The 17,598-nt window shown below is 39.8% G+C and overlaps 1 protein-coding gene across 1 annotated transcript; it reads left to right on the top strand.

The window, feature by feature from the left end:
- Positions 1–122: 122 nt before the first annotated feature.
- Positions 123–17,143, top strand: HEATR3 (HEAT repeat containing 3). The gene is made up of 15 exons (XM_062499781.1): positions 123–242; positions 1,560–1,732; positions 2,252–2,339; positions 3,269–3,381; positions 4,612–4,721; positions 5,457–5,597; positions 6,323–6,606; positions 6,874–6,964; positions 9,877–10,034; positions 11,037–11,119; positions 11,372–11,508; positions 13,995–14,083; positions 14,860–15,003; positions 15,106–15,282; positions 16,170–17,143. The coding sequence occupies exons 1-15, from the start codon at positions 123–125 to the stop codon at positions 16,287–16,289; spliced, it is 2,028 nt and encodes a 675-aa protein (XP_062355765.1). The 3' UTR covers positions 16,290–17,143.
- Positions 17,144–17,598: the final 455 nt, after the last annotated feature.

Genomic DNA, 17,598 nt, shown 5'->3' with positions numbered 1-17,598 from the left:
GGGATGCTGCGGTGCCGGGGTGGGTGTGAGCGCGGATGTGCGGCGGGGCGGGGTGTGCGGAGCGGGGCGGGCGCGGCGCCTGCGCGGGGCCGCACACGTGGGCGCGCCGGCGCCGAGCGGCCATGGGCAAGAGTCGGGCGCGGCGGTTCCGCAGGGCGCCCCGAGCCCCCGCCGGCCCCGAGCCGCAGCGCGACGGCGAGCGCGGCCCCGAGGAGGAGGCGGCGGCGGAGCTGCTGGAGAAGGTGCGGGAGGGGGCGGGCGGGCTCGGCGCAAACCCGCTCCGGATCGGGGGAGCGGCGGGGGCTGCGGGGCCGGGCGGGGGGGGGGGGGGGGGGGGGTGAGACCGAGGCCTCCGCTTCCCCCGCGCCGGTGTCGGGCGAGAGCCCGGGCGCGGTCCCGCCCCCGGCGGGAAGGAGCCGCGCGGGGCCGCTCCTCGCTCCCTGTCGCTCCCCCGGCGTCACGGCCCGGCGGGGCGGCACCGGCCCCGCCCGCGCTCCCGTGCGCGCTGCTGCGGCGGGGCGGGGAGCTCCGCTCCCCTCCTCCCTGCCGGGCTTGCCTTCGGTCTCCCCGGACGGAGAGTTCTGCGGGTGGCCAGAGCCGAGAGTCCGAGAGCCACACGTAGTGAACAACGGAGACAAAATGCAAAAAAAGACTGGCTTTGGCCACTTGTATGCCGTAGTCCTGGCTTAAGTATTGCAGATGAAAACTCGTGCAAAATCTCCTTTTGCAGGTGTGACTTTAGAACCAGGAGCAAAAATCGGTTTTCCTTCAAGTAATTAAATTCCCTTTGTTCACTTTTCCCAACCAACTTCACCGAACTCATTTAACCAATCACTGAATGATTATTCTTTTGGACTAACTTATTTAGGAAAGAGAGGGGAAGAGAGAGTAAATAAGGGCACAGGTGAGGATGAGCTGTGACACCTTTTTCAATGGAGGTAGGATCTGATGTTACTACTGTTCTGTTCTTCAGCAGGTGTTTATCTGACAGGTTCTCAGCGAATTCTGTGGCCTGCCAGGATATGCACTTCTACTGCATTATTATTTTTGCAATTTACAATTCTTGTATCTCACCTAAAACTCTTATTGCAGCACAAGTCAACATTGTCTTGGGGAATGTAGGAAATACTTGTTTCTTGCTGTTATGCAGATGCTTTTAATTTACAGGCTATAAATTTTTTTTGTATTTTCTTTTATGATTTTTCAGCTTTTTCTCTGGTGGCATGTGTTAAGTCTGTTGTACTTCATTGATGATATCCCCCCCCCCTTCAGTCTTCTTTTTAATACACAGTAATTGAGGTCTCACCAGTGCCAGCTAGTGTCAAATCTGTGTCTGGACTACGGCTGTCTTGTCAAACATCCAGAATAGCATTTATCTAGCCATAAAGTTAACACACATAACCCAGGCAAGGATTTATAAACTTTCATGGAAGTTAAAAGCTCCGTGTGGCTCTAGAAATAAAATGGGAGCCGCGTGCTGGCCCTGATCAATCTTTTCACTCAATAAAACCTGGCTTCCTTTTCCCTCACTGCGATGTGCCCTGTCTGTGTCCCCGCAGCTGCAGCATCCAAGTGCTGAGGTGAGGGAGTATGCCTGTGCCAGTATTTCCAAGCTGTTGCAGCAGAAGCACGTCATCCCAGCCTTTGTGCAGAGGGACGTGGTGCGCTGCTTGGGGCCCTTGCTGATGGATCACAGCTTAGCTGTTCGGGAGACAGCCGCGGGTGCTCTCCGGTAAGCACTTGGTACTGCACAGGTGGAATCAGGGCATCCTGGCATGGGGGGAAGCTCGGGGGTTCTGCTGGTGACAGCTGTGAACTTGAGTGCCAGCCTCTCTTGCTTTAATTCTGGTCTAAGGAGCTAAGCCTGTGTCAGCTCAAGTCAGTGAGAGGGGCTTTTCTTGCTCTGTGAGACTTTTAATGTCAGGAGCAGGATCTATGCTAGAAGTGTATGGCTTTATGAGGAGATAGAGACAACTTGAACGCAGCTGGTGTGGCATTTTATGTCGTGATGTTTTTGTACAGATAAGCTTTCTAATTATGCTTGATGAATAAATGAAAATCAGTTTTTTTGGTAACACCAAAGCTGTTTTCTTGTGTTAGTGAGGTAGGAGACTAAAGCTACTGTTATAGCAAATTGAATTTAAAACAAAAAGTACCATAACCTTTAGAGAAGAATATCAGAGGCATGGGGGTTTTTTAAACATTCTTGGAAAATATCTCATCCAAAGTGTTTATTTTTTGTTTTCCCCAGAAATCTGAGTGCTTGTGGAGGATTTGATGTCTGTGATGACATGGTGACAAATGACATCATGACACCTCTGGTTGCACTTCTGAAAGAGGTGTGTTTATTTTTATTTTGATTTTAAACCTGATCTAGACATTGAATTGTCCCATATACAAACACAGTTCTATTTTTGTAACTATTATTACAATAAGATGCTTGAAAGATCTTTTTAAAGAAGGTTTTGAGAGGTTTAGTGATACAAAAGTTTTTCCAGAGATTTCTAACCACTATGTTCTGGCTCCTGGCCAGCTAACTTGTGTCCATGGTGAGGTTTGCTGCCTAGGATGATTTCTGAGTGAAAGGTCTGGATGGAGATTTTGGGTCTGTAATGTCAGTTAAGACAAGTTTATTCTGTCAGTGAGAATCCAGGTCCTTCATTTGTGTTGTAGCATTATTCTAGTGAGGTTTTTTTTTTTGGTGAGCAATTTTGTATAAATGGATGTTTGGATGTATTGCTGGGTAGTTACTGTAGAATAACCTGTATTGAATTTGTGTTCTTTGTGTTGCACTGCAGTTTGGAAACTGATTGATTCCTCTTAACCTGCTGTCTTTGTATGGGCAACCTTGAGCAATACCATCATTTTCTGTATGTTTCTTCCCCATTTTAAAATATGAGTAATGGCATTACTATAAAGCACAGTAAGGTATTAGCTGAGTTAATCTTTGTGGTTAGAAACAACTGTTGGCAACTGCATACAGACTATTAGCAAGAAACAGCACTTCAGGTTCTAAAATTCCCAAGTGTTTTTTTTTTTTTTAATTAGAAAGTGCTTCTAAAGACTAACTGCAAAGCAAGTACTGTAAGAGTCTTTCTACAAGAGAAAAGTTATCAATGGTTCAAGTTTTCATAAAGAAAGGAAATAAGTTCTAGTGATAAATGCTTCATGAGAGGATCTCTCCACTCAATGCTAATAATACTTTAAAGTTTTGCTTCTCTTTGTGGCTTGATTGTTTCCCAACCCTGGTTCTTTTGTTTGGTTGTAGTGCAGCACTGGACTGGATGCTAACCAGCTCTCTCCAAAGAAATGCAGAGGGATGAACAAAAATTATATTGAAGACATAGCCAATGAGGCTATTAATTTGCTGTGGAATATATGGCAAGTACTGTGTAAACACTGGCATTTTAGCTAAACTAAATTGTTCCTGAAAAGGAGTGTGGTAATTGAGGCAGAAAAGATATGACTGTCCTGGCATGGGAAGATGCATTCATTTGCTGATTCTGATTGTGTTGCTCCTACATGTATCTTGCTTTAATAATGATGAGCCTTCATCTCATCTAAAATTAAAGTATAACTTCTGGTATAGATTACTTTTTTGTAAGTGAAGGATTCTAAAAGTGCACAAAGTTGGTAATTAGATTTAGAAGAGTAACAAATTCTTTTTCTACTGGTTATTCATCCTGAATTCTGATCCTTTTTCTGAACATGTTCTGTCACAGTGTATTGTACAGTTTGTAGATCTATATCATGATGCAAGAAACAGAAAAAATTAAGTTCTGATCAGTGTTCTAGGAATATGAGGAGTTTTTATACTACTTCCTCCCTCTGCAGGTCTTCCCAAAAATTAATATCAACTGTTTGGGGCAGCTATCCCTCAGTTACTGAGACACCAATAAAATTTATTATGTGAGAAAATAATGTAAATTTTTCTATTAATGCGCCAGTGAAGAAAGACAAATGGCAACACTATTAATACAGAAATGACTATAAAGACTGAAGTGATACAAATTCCAAAAGCCCTTCTTGAACTTTATGTTGTTTCTCTTAATTTTTTTTCTCACATTATACACTTTGCATACAGGAGTTTTAGTGCTGTGCAGTGCCTCACAGTAGCTGTGAGAACTTGAAGAAACACAAGTACCACTGTTAGATAATGAAAGTAAATGCATTTCTGAATGGTTGGAGCAGTTTTGTGGAGTGAGTGTGTACTGATGTGAGAGGCAGCAGCCTGCTCCGCTGGCAGTGTGTTTGTGGGTGATGTCTCCTGTAGCTGCAGGAAGCCCTGGGCTGGCTTGCAGCCCACAGCTCTGAGCTGCCTCCCACACTCCAACAGCGTGTGGTTAGGCTCCTAATAAACTCCAAACACTGTGAGGAAGCAGCTGGCACAAACCAGCTTTCCTCAGAAGTGTCCAGGATTTTGCAGCTTCTATTTCAGCAGTATAGAGTTGATCATAACCTCAATAATGAAGGATAGTTCTTTGGCTAGTGCATAATTCTTAGGTATCTTTTAAAAATGTGAGTAATAACAAATATGGGGTGCTTAAGATGTTGCTACAGTGCTTTTTTTTTTCCTGGAAAAATATTTGACTGCTTTTTTCCATACATTAGTGAATGCAACAATACTGCCCTGTATATATTCAATAAAGAAGGATGTCTGGAGGCTGTGTTACATTGCATGAAGAAATTTGCCACAAATGTGGATCTTGCCATTTCAGTAGGTAAGTGGTAAAAAGAGAAGGGTTTAAAGATACTTTTTTTAAACTATATGAATGTAACACTGATAATACAGTTATTGCATAATGGACCCACTTTAGCATTGCTTAAGTTTGCACTGAGTATAACACTTTAAGTTCATTTTTGAACAGTGCATAATAAAGAAGCTGACATCTGTTGTTTGTTTTCAGTCCAAAAGTGAATGGCTTATTTGTGGCTACATGGGAAGAAAAATTTTGTGGGAAGAGGGAGGCCATGTTATTAATTTTGTTTTCATGTTCTGGTAATGGAGGGTTTAAATTGTTGAGCAGAGAGAGCAGATAGTCCTAAAAAAAACCCCAAACAATTCCAATCACTTTCAATCTGGTTTTATCAGTATTATTGTTATTATAGCTTCATAATGGTCATACAGGTGTGTGTGCTTCCAGCATTTTTTTATGTTGTTCATTGTCAGTATACAATGGATAAATTTGAGTAGCTGAAATTAATACAGCCAATTCCATGTCTGATGTGGTATGGTCCTTGCCTGGTCTATGTATGGAGTTGCCACAGAATGTCTTTTAATCCAAAATACAGCTTGTGAAGGACAGTGTCAGACCATTACATCATGATGCTGCATGAAATTTTTTTCCTGTGTCAGCATTTCATTTCTCCAGCTTTCAGGAAGATAATGCTTTCTCATTAGCAGAGTAGAAGCTGCTATTGGGTTTGTTAATTGTTTGCTCTTGTGTTCGCTGCAGCAAACTGCTTGCAGGCAGTGACGGAAGATAATCCAGATCTTCTTTCTTCATTTAATACTTCTGCACAACAAATACTGGAAACAGTGATGCTGTGTCCAGAGAGCACCATGAAGCACATCCTTCTGAGAACACTGATAGCAGGTACAGTGCTCAGGGGGGATCATGGCTTTGAGATGGGGAGTGTGGCAGGTAAATGAGGCTGGGAAGGACAGAAGACTTAGTCTTCTCTGCTGTGGTCTGGACATCTGATTGACAAGGCTTGTACAGATGGTTTGTGAGGTTATATCTGCCTTTTGGAGATGCAAGTAGATAGATGCAACTACTTTTAAAACTGGCTTGATTCTGAATTCAGCCCCTGCTCAGTGTGATAGCCCACTTTAACTGCTGTTTATTTTTTAATAGTTAAATGAGTCAATAATAAGTGGTACAGGAGTTTTGATCTCACTAGCTGATTTTTAACCTCAGATTCTCTACCTTGAATTCTTCTTGTTACCTCAAATGCTTAACCATGAAGATTTTTGATACTGGAGTGTAATAAATAAATAAATTTTGAGACTCCTTAGAAAATTATTCTCGCATGTGGATTTGTTATTTCAGGTACAGGGTGATACCAAGTTTATTCCACATAAATATTCTGTAAATACTTGCATACAGAAATTTACCTCAGCTTAAGATGGGGGCATGACAATTGAAGTGCTATACCAAAAAAGAAATAGAACTCTGCAGAGAAAAGGCTTGAACATTTATAGTGAATATAGACACAGAGTGTTTTAAGTAGTGGAGGCTGTGTCCTTGCAAAATGGCTATTACAGAGCTGGGAATTGAGCACTTTAATAATTTATGTAATTTGGTTACCTCGTATTTAGGTACTATCTGGAATATAAAGGATACCATTCCACCAGGCAGCCTGGGAAGCACGGTTAATGCAATCCTGAAGATATTTTCAGAATCATTGGCAATAGATGCTGGTGAAACAATTATTCGTATGAGTGAAGCTGAAAAAAATAGGTTAAAAGTTACTGTGGAAGCAGAAACTGAGGAAAACATGAGTGATATTACAGAAAACTGTGTTTTGAGTGAAGATGATAACATGGAAGAAATACCAAAAGGAAAACTCAGAAGAGAAAATGACGTTTCAGATTTACTTCCAGTAAGTGTGGCTGACTGGCTTTTGGGCAGCTTTAGTGCAAGTGGCATTCCTTGAGAATAAAATTTTCTCTGGAGCATCCATCAAAAAGATGGTAGATAGCTCTGCTTGGGTTTGTGTTTTGGGTTGTTTTTTTTTTTCCAAGTTTGTGTGTAGACTGAGAAGAGGAAATGGCTGGACTGTATTTTTAACTGGCAGCTTGGATACTTTAAATGGCACTTAAATGTTGTTTTCCAAAATCAAATTTGGTTCATGTTTTTAATTTTTTAGTCTGATAAGTGGGAACTGAAAGAAGTGACAGCTTTACTGACGGCTCAGCAGACTGCTCTGGAAATCATTGTTAATATGTGCTGCAGTGAAGGTTTGTAGGAGTCTCGTTTGTTGCAAGTGTTATGGTGTGTTTTGTTTCTGAATAGGTCACATTTAGTTTGCTGTTTAGTTGTCTGGGTTTTTGGGCATATTGTCCCTGATATCATCATCTGGGGGCAAAGTAGGTTGTCATTTCTATTACTATTTTAAGTGGGTTTTTTCTCCATTTAAGTGACTTACATTGCTTAAGATTCTGGGTGGGGTTTTTTTGTGTGATCCTGTATGTGCCAACATTTAAGGACAAATGAAAAAGCACTCACGCCAGAGAGATCTTTCCTGAAGTGTTACAGCAAAATCTTTGTTCACTTAGAGTGACTGTTCTTTTGATGCAAGATATGTGTGAATCTGATTGCAAGATGGGGACATCCATTTTTTAAAGTAGATAAATCTTGTAGCTTTGATTTAGTTTTGATACTACAAGTGTTGCAAAATTAGGAGTAGGAACTGCTTTTGCCTGCGGCTCTGGCAACAATGTCAACCTCGGCTTCCAGAGTTCTGCCTTTGTGACCCTTGAGGAGGAGAGAGAAAACAGAGGTTGTTATTTGGAGGGGAGTAGGATATTCTGTATCTTTTATGAACTGTGAAACTCTATTTTGATAATTTTTCTTCTAATCTTCAGGAAAGCAAATGAGATTATCAAATGCTATTTTTAAAAAGCCAACAAACAAACCAAACTAATCCCCTAAACCCTCAAAAACCTGAAAACTTTGACTGCTGTCATAGTTTTAGCCTGATGCAGGAGTAATTGTGTAGAAAGTAACTGAGTAAAACTTTCAGGTTCTAATAAAATCCACAGTAATACCCAGTTATTCCCAATGGTGACTTTTTTTTCTGTTACAGCACAAGGAAATTCTGTACCTAGTGTATGAAGCTCCTTTCATAACTGCATTTCTCATTTAATGAGCTGTAATTCATAAGCTTTCCTCTTTAATTGGAAAATCTCTTGTGGATAAGCTGCATATTCTGCCATTCACTCAGTGTAATGTAAGATTGATTGTGTTGTATTTTGCTACAGTACTTTACCCATTTATGGGCAGACAGTCTCTAGAAATTAAGAGGAATCCAGAGGCAGCTGTTCATTTAATTTTCAAATTATTTGAGGACTAAAATAGCTTTAGCCATTATCCTGAGTTCATAAAAACACTCAGCTTGCAACAGAACTGAGAGAAATAACCAGGCTGGTGAGGGATGTGTTTTACTGAGCACTGGCCAGTGTGTGGAAGCAGCAGAGTGCTCCCGTTTGATGGGCACCTGGGCAAGAAGCCAAGAGACTCCAGCACTGCTGTCCAGTCTGTAGTTCTTGGGTTACCAGTGCTAGGTAAGATGGGATTGCTGCTGAAAATGCCTCTGTGTTTCCCAGAACATTATGAGAAAGCTGATAAGACTTATGGGCAGGCATTCTAGATCCCAGTTCATGCTCTGCCCTGGTCACTCGCTGTCAACTTATGACAACTGCTGTCTTTGTTACTGCTGAATTGCATTGTCAGCTTGTATTGTTATCAGTGAGTTTTCAAGGGATATTTTTTTGCTTCCTTTATTTTCTAAAGATGCAAAAGGAATTCTTTAGAAGAGGCAAAGGACTGAAGGGGGGATGTCTGCTTTATTTTCATGTTTCTTGCTGCCATGGTTTGGTAAAGCATGAAATGCTTTACCATTTTCTCATGCAAAGGCTATTAACACCAACACCTTATGGTTGTTGAATTAATTGGATATTACCATATACCTGTGTGATCAAGTTGCCACACCTTGATGAGTTACTCTACATCAGATAAACCATAATCATCACCTTCAAATAAATTCCTAAACTTGTACAGTACAAGTGAAATGCATTCATTCGGATCTTTCTTGCTGAATTTTTGTGAATTTACCTTTTGCCACAAAAATGCATGGCTGTTCTGTAGTTACTACAGGACCTACATCTTAGGAGAATTTGTGTTGTCAGACAAAATTACTTGGGGGTGAATATGGTATTTTTTTGTCACAATAGTTAAATATCCTGACCTATGTACACAGAACTTTCATCTATTGGAAAGGAGGATCAGTCCAACCTCTAGACTTAGGACTTGGGTAAACACTAGTTAAAATGTAACCAGATTTAAAGAAACTTCAGCTAAATGAGTGTGAACTCTGTGGTTGTAGATATGAGTTTAAATATAAATGAGGATGATTTTAGTTTGTGCTTGTCAGCCTGAGTCCCCCTTCAGCTGTGAACAGATTATTCACACAGCAGCCTGTTGGTAATAGGACTTGGACTCCTGTCATCATATCTGCCCTTAAAGATCTGCTAGTAGAATAAGTCATGTAAGTATGGCCTAGTTTAAGATTATAAACCTAGTTTAATTTATGTGAAATGTGTTCCCTGAAATGACTGTCAGAGATTATTTCTTTGCTGTCATCATTTTGTTTCAACTGACCTTGCTGTGGAGACAGTAACAACTTCATCCAGCCCAGTTACTGCCCAGGCAGAGGACATCTGCCTGTAGCTTCAGTATTGCCAGAGGAATTGCCTTAAACTGACTGCAATTAGTAGACAAGTTCAACTGGTGTATTTGCATGCTTGAATCAACCTCAGAAAGTGAAGTTGTACAAGTTAAAATCTTAGTAAATCTTTATGAAATGTTTCTTCTGTACCTTTTTTGATATTTTAAACAACATATTGTTAATATCAGAGATTAACATGCCCACATATGAAGAACCTCTCTCATTAAAATATGTGCCTCAGTGAGTATAAAATTTTTAGTAAAATATTTAGAACTGTGGCTTAATGGCACTTGGTTTGTGAGGAGTTTGTTAGAGCCCAAGATCTTAAAGATTCCTAAACCAAGAAGTTTGGAGGAGCCAATTTCAGTTGGCAAGTAGGATACCTGTTGCATGGGGGCTCTTACAAGTCTGTCTTGTTCTCAGATCCCTCCGATGACGAGTGGGAAGAACTCTCCAGCAGTGATGAGAGTGACTTGTTCATGGAAAACTCCTACAACGAGGGGAGTGGGCTGCTGCTGTCACCCCTGTGCCTCTCTGATGAGGTTAACTCAGCATTTCTCAACAACCTCATTCCAAAGAAGGTATTGTGTGCTATATTGTTTCCTACACATGATACAGTCTTTCCCTTGTTCCTGCCTTATATCCCAGGTTAGGCAAACAAATTATCCCAATCCACCTGAAGGAAATATTTTTTCAAATTAGTTTGACCTCATGTTGTTGGCGTGGAGGTGGTGCATCATTGCATGACCTAAATAATTTCCTCATGTAAGTGACAATAGAAGGGTCATGTGTTTCAGAAATCTGGTAGGGCTTTTTAATTTTTTTCTTCCCCCAAAATACAAAGGTTGTTATTCCTTGATTTGGACTTGAAAAAGACTACCCACAAAAAGAAAAGAAACTTGGCTGAAGTGTGACAGCCAGATTTCTGTATTAGCTAAATGAAGTGGAAATAACATTAATGAATGGCAACAGTCAGCACTGAAAAAGTGCAAGTTCCTCTCTCCCTGTTTTATACAAAGTGTCTGAAATGCAGTATTTGGCACTGACAGGAAATTAGATGTTTTTGAGTTTTGTTTTTTTTTTTGCTCGTTTTTATTTGGAGTTGTAAAGGTAAAGTTGATTATTTGAATCAGTTACTGCGCTAGTTCAGCAGCATTGTAGAATTCTGAGCTAAGATATCAAGGTGCAAGGTGAAAACTTTGAAAGCTTTTTGTACTTAATAGCCAGAGTTTCATGGCAAGGCCTTCCAGACTTGCAGCTGTCTGAAAATCCTGTAGCAGAATCTATAAGAAGAAAGAGCTAAATAAGAAAGAATAGCAGAGATGTAGAAAATCACCTGTTGTTAGTACAGTTCAACACTTAAAATACCCTATGCTAAACCCAGTATATGATTGCACCATTTAAGTGATTGAGGAAATTTCTGGCATTTTTAGCAGGTGAGATATTTGCTATCTGGAAAACTTTGAATTACGCAGTTTGAGGTACCTGTTTGACATTAGCTAAAATTTTGGTCTTCCCTGTGAACAGACTATAATAAAAGAAAAAGGGCTTTTTTGCTAAACCTTTCTTTTTCCCCTCCTCAGATTCTTGAAAAAACTGCTTTTCCGAACAGTGTTGCTCTAGACATCTGTATGCACAATCCGTCTTGGAAACCATTAATTAAAAAGTAGGCATTTCATTGTCTCTTACTGTTTCTCACGTATACTCAGTTGTTTTAGAACACTTAGAAGGGTTGTTCATCTTTGGCTGCTCTTAAGATCTGGAAACTGGCAATCTGATATGTGATTTTGAATAAAGGGATACAAATGTTTTTGTGAACTGCATACTGGATCACAGCCTTATTAAATTCAAGATTCCTCTTTATATTACAACAGGTGTTTTCAGAATACCTGCTCAGTGTGTTTTTTGTTTGTTTCAGACTGAATACAGTGCAGTGTAGAGCTTTAACATGTCTTCAGAGCATTTTGTTGGTGTCAGATGTGGATTGTCTTGGGGGTGCTTCAGCACTTCAGTCCCTTGCACAGCATGTCTCACAGCTGATCTTTTCTAAAACAGGTAAGGTGTTTAGTAAAGGGGACTTGCTGACCCCTTTTGATGGTCATCTAGATATGTTAAGATGTGTTTATCCAAACTGCACTTTGAGCAAGTCTGCTTGTAGTGCAAGAATCTATTTCATGTTTGGGTCTATGCAGAAAGTCTCTTAGTGGATTAATACTGCCATGCTGGGAGACCAGAACTGTTTGCTTGATCATATTTGTAGTAATAAGTTTTTCAGCCATCAGACAAGCATGAAGAAGATGGGACATTTGCTTTTTAAATGTCCTAGCTAGTGTAAGGAGATGTGAAAACAAAACATGTCTAGCACAGTCTTTCACATAATTTTTTTTTCTAGTAATCTTACCAAATTATGGCAAAAGCAGTTGGTGCAAAAATCTTGAGTGTCTGTGCTTATTACACTAGGAAAGAAAGAAGTCACCTTGTCCCCAGGACATGCTTTATGCTTATGATGGCTTTATTGGAACTAGGTTTGTAGTAAGAAAGTGTGCAAGGTTATAGCAACTAAATGTTAAAGCTGCTCAGCTTCCTGTTCTGGTTGTGGTTCAATTTCAACAGAGAAGGTAATAAATTTAATTCTTCTAAAAATACTATTTTAGAATATATATTAGATCTGTATTTAGACATGGGAATGGGCTGCCTAGGGATGGCTGAGTCACCATCCCTGGAGATGTTTAAGGACAGACTGAATGTGGCACTCAGTGCCAGGGTCTGGTTGGCATGGTGGTGTTCGGTCACAGGTTGGACTGATCTCAGAGATCTTTCCCAGCTTCACAGGTTCTGTGATACATCCTGGTGAACACTAGAATGTCTTCACTGTAGTTCCTCCAAGGTCCATTATTTCGTAGACATACTGTGAAGGTTTGCCCGTTCATCTGCTAGTACAGTGTTACTGGATCATCTGTGCAGCAGGTAGCATTTCCAGCTGCTTTCTGTGATCCTATACATGAGAGCAGCATCATTTCCAGAACCCTGTTGGATCATTATGCTATGTTCTCTCTGTTACTGACATGAGAGAAGCTGAACCAAGACTAGAAAAAAACAAAAAAAAGGTTTAAGAAAACCCCACTGGTTTCCAAACTGAAGATGTGGGTCCCTGACAGACTCTTTCCTTCAGATTATTCTGATCATCTTTGTTTTATGGTCAGTGGTGATAGGTTTTCAAAAAATATGGGATATTCTTAGAGCCTGGAAAAGCTGCCAATTCTCCAAACTCAGAAAACGTTTTCCCTAAGACAGTTCTGTTGAAGTCTGGCATATGTGTGGCTTTGTCATTTCTCATCTCTTAGAAGCTCAAGAAACTCAATTTCCTTCCCTTCCTTCAAGTGTCTCCATTTGTAGCCACAGATGTAGCTTACGTAGTGCTCTGATGTGGTGTATAAAATGACACTGCATTAGTGCTTGAAAATGCCTCTGCCTACAAAACACACTTTTTTCCTCAATGTCTTTAAAGATATGTGATCAGTCTATGGGAACATTATTACTGAGGGTGCAGTGTGTGGTAAACTAAAATGCAGAAATGAAAATACCTATGAAAACATATGCAAGGAAATTCACATAAAATATGTCTCATGCTTGAAGAGACGACTTCCAATATTTTGGGTCCATGTGTAATGTTTTGTTATGGGAAGTTCTCGGATGAAGCTGGAGAAGCTGCTGTCTGAAGACAGCTAAGGGTGCTAAAATTAATTTAATGGCACAGGCCATTAGTGTTTTTTAGTGTTTAAATGCTGTGTAATGAAAACTGCCAGATGGAACTGATAACATACCAACATGTGGTTAGAAGGAATTCTGTGGTTTACAGGGTAAAAAAGAGGAATAAAGATCTGATTGTTTACATGAGAAGGGAGGAGATTCACATAAATCAAGAAGTTCTGTATCTGGAGTGGTCCAGAAAATAAACACTTTAGTGGAAAATGAAAAGTCTCAAGAAATGCAGAACATAGATTGAAGGTGATGGCTGCTATCAATGAGTTTGTAGTTAAACAAGAATAATGCAGAGTTTGAATCATGCATTCCTGAAATGTTATTAAACCACTGGAAAGCATGTTCCTTATATGAACTGGAAAGAGCCCCAGTGTTCTGGGTGTCTGAAAAGCTTGCTTAAAAAGGCAGAAAAAATGGGGCAAAGGATGCAGTCAGCTTCTATAGTTTTCTCATTTCCTGTATTATGGCTTTCATGTGATACCAGTTCTCAGCTGCTGTTCTGGTGACAGTGGCTGGCACTGTCCATTAGGTCACACAAGTGTCTCAACCAGGGATGTGCCTGGAAAGGAGGCCCAGCTGTGTTCTAACCTGCAGATGCAGTCAATGCTGAATCCAAACAAATCACTATGGCTGCAACCTACAGAGACCAGTTTCTGAAAATTTAGCTTTTCCTGTTGTGGTAGTACCTGGAGGAACGATTAAGTAATTGGTATTTCTTCGCTTTCTGAGTCCCTCATATTACTATTTAACTTGTGGCTCTGGGTTCTATTCTTGGACAGAACTCCCTACAGACACAGACTTCCTGGAAGCTGTAACCAGTGCTTTGAGGGCTCTCCTACAAACAATGGCATCAAAGAACATCTCCCAGGTAAAAGCTTTCAAACTCAAATGCTCTGATAGGTTCAAATTCCTGTGAGATTGGGCTGGAAAGTTTTTAAAACAAAACAATATAAATTCATTTCAAAATTTCAACAGTTGTAAACACTGGAAGAACAGATTTAATAGCATTAACTGTGATTTTTGTGAACCTTACAAGAATATTTTTTTGTATATCACCTCCTCAACATGCTTTTTTGAAAGGTATTTCAAAACCAGAGTAGCAATAAGCCACAGGTATCTTTAGAAGGTAGTTATAATGACAAATATTTAAAAAATTAGCACCTAGAAATGGTGGATTCTTTATTTCCTGATGTTACCTAGTTGAAGGTGGTAGTCCTTGAATCTTGGTTGGATATGAATTAGTGAGTTGAATACAGGAATGAATCGTAATGGTTTGTTATACAAAACACAATATTAGATAGTCTGCTAGACCCTTCTGGCCTTAAACTGAAAACTGAGCTTCTATACTGTAAGTTGTAATGAGTTGGAAGGAGCTATTGAGCTAGATAAATTTGTGAAAATCTCAACTTTTTCTTCGTGTCAGCCTTGATTATGTTCTAGAAGAAACAAATTGAAAGGGAATTGAAATTTCTTGGTAACTGCATTTTCAGAATTCATATAGTTTTCATACTTTAGGACTCTGATTGTGAAGAATTTGCCTGTGTTCTGTAAAAGTACAGTGTCTAAATGTCATATTTCAAAATTTTCATGAAAATATAACTGTGTCTGTCTTCCTTCTTCCCCTGCTTTCCTCTTGCTGACCAGTGTATGACTCCTGAGCAGCTATTGGCTTTGTGTGAGGCTGGTATTCAAAGCAGCAATGCCAGTGTTAGAGTGAACATGGTGAGCATCCTTGGAATTTCTGGAAGTGTCCTGGCAAAAGGACAAGATACAGCTGAAACACTGAAGGTGAAAAAGCAAACTTTGCATTGCAAGCTTGAAACAATTTTGATGCTTCTTTCAATTTTCTTTAGCATTGCTGGTAAAATGAATTATTCTTTCTTATTACAGATGATTGGAAAATTTCTTCTTGAGGTTGCTATGAAGGAATCTTCTCTTGTGGTAGCAGGGGAAGCCTTGGATGCACTTTTTGATGTATTTGCAGATGGCAAAGAAGCAGAAAAGGCGGCGTTACAGATAAAGTTGCTTCCAACACTGAAGGAGTTTCAGCCAGTGTTCAGGATGAGGGTAGGCATCAAGGGCAGCCAGCTCAGGGTCTCAGCACACAATATGGGTTAAAGGTTGAACTCTGGGCTCCTAGAAGAGATAATTAATTTATAAGATGACAGAAAAAAAGTGTTTGGTTTTCTGATTCTCCACTTTAGAGGAAAGCAAATACACTTACTTAAAAGTTCATGGAAGTGTCAAGGTAACAGTGCAGCACCTGCATTGCAACATCTGCATTACACCATCAGTATTACTGATGTCCAAATCCCTGTATTGTTCTGAGACACTTGTACAAAAAATCCTGCAGATGTCTCTGGAGGTGGGAGAAAAAGTCCTTTCTGAAGTTACATTAACATCTTTGGTTTTTATCTTGTAGTTGCAGTTGGATGTTTTTGTTCCATTCTTGGTTAAGTAAAACAGTTCATGTGTCCTGTATTTTCAACAATAACAAGGCTGGGATTCTAAACTGTGATTTTAAGTGCATCCTAGACTTAAACAGAGAATGACCTCATGCACATTGTTTCTTTGGTCAGATGCGGCCTGAGGAGTGACTTTCATAGTCTAAAGGCTATGTACACAAAGTACATACCTGATAATGCTTTAGTTGTTAGGTTGAATGTACAAGGTTTTCCATATAAAAAGCCACAGAAAAGAAGTATATGGCTCAGATTTTGGGGTGAATTAATGTGCCATTAGTCTAGTTTTAGGCAGCAATGTATTGTAGTAAGTTGACTTGCAGAAATAATTGCTAAGCTCCATGTGTGCACACGGGATCACCTTGGAGTTCTCACAAGCCATGGGTAGCATTTCTTGATAGAACACCTATATGCAGAATTACAGTAAACTCGAGGTGATCTAACAGGACAGACTTCTCCATTAGTAAACCATATATTCTTTTGGTTTTACAGATGCGAAAAGAAGGCAAAGGACAATATAGTACAGATCAACTGTGTGTTCTTGACAATGTGAAGATGAATTTGAGAAGATTCATTGCATATCAGGAGACACTAGGGAAAACCCCCACTTGAAACATGGAGGAACTTTTAAGGTTTTCCTTATTAAGAAATGTTTACAAAAAATATAACTCTTGAACTTCCAAACTCTACTGAGGAGAGCAGTTTTGCTTTGATGTTAATGCTACATTTTATGACATTCACTATTTTTATACTTTTGGGTGGATGCAATATGAAAGACATATCAGCATCAAAAACCCCGTAGCATACCCTAAGATTGTTGGAGTGATAAGAAGGTGCTCTTTAGGTCCTGAGATCTGTACATAGCACCACTGTCATTGCCTGGATATCTTCATGTACCTTGGCAGAAAACTACACTTGGGTGAAAAAGAAATTCTGAAAATATTCTTGGTCATGTGACAGATTGGGGGGAAAAAGAGAAAAGCTCAAGATCTTTTTCAGGGAATGGAGCAGTGGGAGAAAGTTCATATTGGCTGTTTGCCCTTACCTGTTCCTAGAATTGCACAGGCACTTATGGCAGACTTCCCAAAAGAAGTGTGTGACAAATGTGTAGATTTTTCATATATGATAAATTCAGTATGATAGTTTTTTGCTGTGAAAATCAGTGTAAGCAGATCCTACACTTAGACACAGCTCCCTGTCTTTATTTTGATTAGTATTTCTGAAAATTAGGTCTCCTATTTTGCAGTCTTCCTTGTAATTCTACATCAGGATGAGCTTGAATTCAGGGAAGTACTAAACCTAACAGAAAGTATTTTTTTATACTGGGGTATTACCTGAAGTAAATTTATATATGCTCAAAATACCTTTTGCACATATTTGTGATGGAGATTTTTAAACTGTAAAATATAGAAAATATTTTTAAAAATATAATTGTTTCATGCAGATTGTATATCTTCCATATATCAAAGCTTTGGTTTTGTTTCTGTGAGTGAGATCCTCATACACAGTTTTCAAGGAAAAAACTCACAAGTAAACACAAAAGCATTTTGTTGTGCTGGTTTTTGAAATAGGAGGGTTTTTTTCTCCTCTCTTTGTGTGCTGCCTTAGCTCAGGCTTCCAGTTCTTGGCAAAAATTTTCCCATGTTAAAAGCATGGAACTTAAAATGACCAAATTTGCTGTTTGTTAGATTTCAGGCTCTAAGATTGGAAAGTAGACTTGAGAACTGACTGGTAACTTGCAAATGACTGACTCTGAAATCCTGACAAGGTATTTTGTCAAATGGAAGAGGAGGAGGAGTTTAAGCAGCTGTACTGCCTGGGAGTGCTGTTACTGCTGTTACTTCATAGGAGTCAGGTGAAATGTGTGATGTGATGATGCCTGCTAGTCAAAGGAGTGAGAGGTTGGGATGGGGGGGGGGGT

Source organism: Cinclus cinclus, chromosome 11 (assembly GCF_963662255.1).
Source record: "Cinclus cinclus chromosome 11, bCinCin1.1, whole genome shotgun sequence".
Taxonomy (NCBI): domain Eukaryota; kingdom Metazoa; phylum Chordata; class Aves; order Passeriformes; family Cinclidae; genus Cinclus; species Cinclus cinclus.
Note: the sequence above shows the minus strand (reverse complement) of the source record. Positions and strands in the feature narration are given on the sequence as shown.

Excerpts from the sequence above, each read along its gene's own strand:
- HEATR3 (XM_062499781.1), top strand. The coding sequence starts at position 123 with ATGGGCAAGAGTCGGGCGCGGCGGTTCCGCAGGGCGCCCCGAGCCCCC. Across the intron at positions 2,340-3,268 it reads TGGTTGCACTTCTGAAAGAG|TGCAGCACTGGACTGGATGC; the intron begins GTGTGTTTATTT and ends GTTTGGTTGTAG. Across the intron at positions 15,004-15,105 it reads ATACAGCTGAAACACTGAAG|ATGATTGGAAAATTTCTTCT; the intron begins GTGAAAAAGCAA and ends TTCTTATTACAG.